This window comes from Fonticula alba (genome assembly GCF_000388065.1).
Source record: "Fonticula alba strain ATCC 38817 unplaced genomic scaffold supercont2.5, whole genome shotgun sequence".
NCBI lineage: Eukaryota > Rotosphaerida > Fonticulaceae > Fonticula > Fonticula alba.
The window spans coordinates 1,246,209-1,249,740 of NW_009242975.1; the positions used below are offsets into that span (position 1 = coordinate 1,246,209).

General features: G+C 65.9%; 2 protein-coding genes across 2 annotated transcripts in view; one reads left to right on the forward strand and one right to left on the reverse strand.

Annotated features, from left to right (window-relative positions):
• Positions 1 to 2,042, forward strand: part of H696_03457 (hypothetical protein) — a gene marked incomplete at its 5' end in the record, with an annotated part of 16,522 nt that extends 14,480 nt beyond the window's left edge. Inside the window, one exon of the mRNA XM_009497323.1 lies at positions 34 to 2,042. Within this exon, the coding sequence (XP_009495598.1) occupies positions 34 to 1,601 (1,568 nt within the window). The 3' untranslated portion in view covers positions 1,602 to 2,042. The remainder of the gene's footprint in view (positions 1 to 33) is intronic.
• Positions 2,043 to 2,703: 661 nt separating this feature from the next.
• The window catches only part of H696_03458 (hypothetical protein), a gene marked incomplete at both ends in the record, with an annotated part of 1,822 nt that continues 993 nt past the window's right edge, over positions 2,704 to 3,532 (reverse strand). The window contains 2 exons of the mRNA XM_009497324.1: positions 2,704 to 3,173; positions 3,327 to 3,531. Coding sequence (XP_009495599.1) covers positions 2,704 to 3,173; positions 3,327 to 3,531 — 675 coding nt within the window. The remainder of the gene's footprint in view (positions 3,174 to 3,326; position 3,532) is intronic.

Below are 3,532 nucleotides of genomic sequence, written 5' to 3' on the forward strand. Positions count from 1 at the left end.
CCCCCCCCCCCGCCTCCCTGGTCCATCCTGTAGCCGAGTCTCTGCGCGTGTGTAACCTGTCACCGGGCTCGGTGTACGAAATCCGCGCCTTCTCCGGCATCAGCATGAGCCACTCGCCGTCGCCAGCGGACGAGTTCCTCCGGTCAACCGGCGACCCGGCCGGTCTTACGGTCAGCGGCCGGACCACCTCGGCCAAGCAAGACAACATCCTCTGGGAGACCGTCGGCCGGGTGGCCTTCATTGCCACGCAGTCGTGTCCCTCCGGGTGGTACACGGCCATCGACAAGAATGACCCGAATCGCGGGTACTGCGGCTCCTGCAGCTACATGTGCGCCGAGTGCGTCGGCCCGACGGTGGACGATTGCACGGCCTGTGCCGCGGGCCTGGTCCTTGTCCGGCCTTCCTCCGGCTCCGGCGAGGGTAGCTCCTCGGGCCCCGGCAATGGCGGTGACCCCGGCCGGGGGACTTGCATCACCCCGGTGGCGCTGGCCACCTTCTTCCAGCAGCTGAACATCTTCGCCGTGGCGGTGGCCGTGTTGCTGTGGCTGCTGGCCGTGGTCATGGGGCTGGTGGCATACTCCAAGATGGCGCATGTGCCCATGTCCCTGGTGGCCGTGTGCCTGGCCCTGGCGGACTTTGCGCTGGGCATCTTCTTTGTGCTCTTGGGCCATGCGCGGTCCTGGCCCACCGGCATCCGGCCAGACAATTTGTCCAGCCCGAGCAGCGGCCCGGACGATGGGCTCGGCAGCGACGACATGCAGGGGAACTTCCTGTCGGAGGAAACCTCCCTGGTGTCGGCGCCGCACTCGCTGGCCATGGGGCTGCTGCTGGGGCTGTCGCTCTTCGGCGGTGCCTTCTTCGGTCTGATTCAAGTGCGCAAGGTGACCAACTTGGATTCCAAGTGGGCGCGGCAGAACCACGCCGCCGCGGCGGCCGTGGCCCTGCTCACCGGCATGAGTCCGTATGCCATTTTGGTGCTCGGCTGCCGGCTCTTCGGGCTGGATCTGCTGTCGGCCAAGTTGACCCCGGCCATTCGCCGGGGGACTGCCATTGGGGCATTGATTGTCCTGGGAGCCGGGACCTGGCTGCGGGCCGGCGTTTGCGTGGACTACCTCTTCCGGGTGGCCCTGCGCTCGCGCGTCGTCCGCCAGGGGGATGTGTCGCTGCTGTCCAAGACCCTGGACGAGCCGGCCGCCGTGCCGGTCCTGCTGCTGGTGTCGGCTGGCATGCTGACGGCCGTGGTCCTGTGGCAGAGCCTGGTGTTGATCTGGTCGCGGGGCATCATCGAGCAGGATCTCCCACCGGGTGGCTCCGGCGGGGCCTATACCCAGATGGGGACTCTCCGTAAGGAGCACAGTCTGGAGGAGGAGGCGGCCGCCGCGGCCCTCACCACCTGTTCGGAGGTGAGCCAGTCGTATGGCGCCCCGGGTGACTGCTTGGCAGCTCCCGCGACAGCGGCCAGCAGCCGGGCCCCGTCGCCGCAGCCAGCCTCTCCCGGGCCCTCTTCCCCTCCGCCAGTGGCCGCTGGCTGGCAGTTTGCCCCTCCCCGCGCAGTGTGTCCTTCGATATGTCGGCCGAGTCGGCGCCCGCGGAGTGTCTAACCCCCGGGTCGCCGCCACCGGCTCCGCCGCCTCGTGTCCGGCCTCAAGGCCCGGCCATCACCATCAATGACGAGATGGTCGACCCGGCCACTGGCAGGCCCACCGGCCAGCCGCATGTCACCCTCTCCCGGTCGGCGTCCGATCAGTCGGACAACATCCCCCAAGCTCAAGCCGGACATCTGCTGCACAGCCCGCGGGCCGGGTCTTCGCGCGCCTCCTCCATCACTTCCCCCTTGCGCCATGGATCGTGGCTGGTACCGCCATCCCTGCCGGGTGATGGTACTGGCGCTGTGTCGACGGACGAATTCGATGCCTAGTCAGGCATATTCCTCACACACACACCCTCCTTCCCTGCCCTGCTGGCTGTCGTCTCGAACAAGACCAGGCGTGCGAGTCCCTTCTTCTGCCTTCTCCTCTACCCTGCCACTTCTTGGCGCCCCCCCCCCCCCCTTTCAGGGCCAATCAACTGCTTCACATCTATGCCCGTCCTTGTGTCGTGGGGGCACGCCCATGTCGTCCCCCCCCCCTCCCCTTCCAATAAATGGATTTGTTCTTTGTTCACCAGAGCCCTCTCTCCACACACACACACACACACACACACACACACACACACAGACACATAAGCCTGCACGCTGGCAGACGAGAGGGAGGGTGGATATGGGAATTGATGTCTATTGAGTCCTCCTCGCCTCGGTGGAGGGGAAGAATGGATATGAAGGGGGAGGGGAGCGGAGAAGAGGGCCGGGGTAAAATTACACAAGGGGAAAGGCGGGAAAGGGGGACTCCGCGCCGAGGGGAGAGGGGGCCGCGACCGACTGGGGCGCAGGCAAGAGAAAAGGAAGAAGAAAGGGGAGGGCAGGCGAATCAAGGCGCCGGGAACACCCACAGAAGGGCGCACGCAAAGCCGCACATTCGCCCGCCCGCCCGCCCGTCCGTCCGTCCGTCCGTCCGCATTACCCAAGCTCCATGAGGCAAGAGTAACGGGACGTAGGTGGATGGATCGGGGCGAGCAGCAGCAGCAGCAGCAGCAACAGCAACAGCAGCAACATGTGGCACAGAGAAAGCACACCCCTGGGGTGAAAGGAATACACGCAAGGGCAGATCAATCGCTGTCGCTGTCATCGAACTGGACAAAGTCCGACTTACGCAGGGCGCCTCCGCGCCGAGTCGAGCCCCTCGGCGCAGCCTCGCCGTCGTCATCCTCATCGCCGGTCTCCTCGTCGCCGTCGCTGTCCAGGTCATCGTCCAGATCGTCGGCCGTCAGCAGGGCATCCTCATCCTCGTCGCCAGCGCCATCGGAAGCCGAGTCGGCATCCTCCTCGTCGCTGCTGGAGCCGAGCTCCTCGTCGTCGACATCCGGCGCGGCCAGCTCGGTGTTGGTGGCCGCCGCGTAGATGGCCTTCACCTGCGCGGCGTACTTCACCTCCAGCGCCTCGAGCTTCTCCAGACGCTGACGCAGCTGCAGCAGGCGCTCAACCACCGGGTGCTCCTGAATGCGCACATAGCTGGCATCCATCGACGAGCGGAGGTGGAAGTAAAAGCCAAGGTTCATCAGGTAGGAGAGGAGAATCTCTGTGGTCGTGGGGGACGGGAGGGGAGAAGCGAACAGAAGGAACGGTTAGACACCGAGCACGCCAGACCGGATGGCCCTTCACACCGGACGACCGAATGGCCTCCTCCGGTCGGGCCGACGTCAGGACAATAGCAGGAGCCCCAAGCACGCACGATACTTCACCTGAATGATGCTGGGAGTGGAGGGGCCGTCCGTAGACTGGGCCATGGCATCGACCGCGGGCTTCAGCACACTAATGGCCTCCTCATGGAAGTCCCGGAACTCGGAAATCAGCCCGGCCAGCTCCGGCGCGTGGCGGTGCACCAGGGCCCGGAGCTGATCCGGAGTCACGTCCACCGGGTCGACCTCAAGCGTGTCA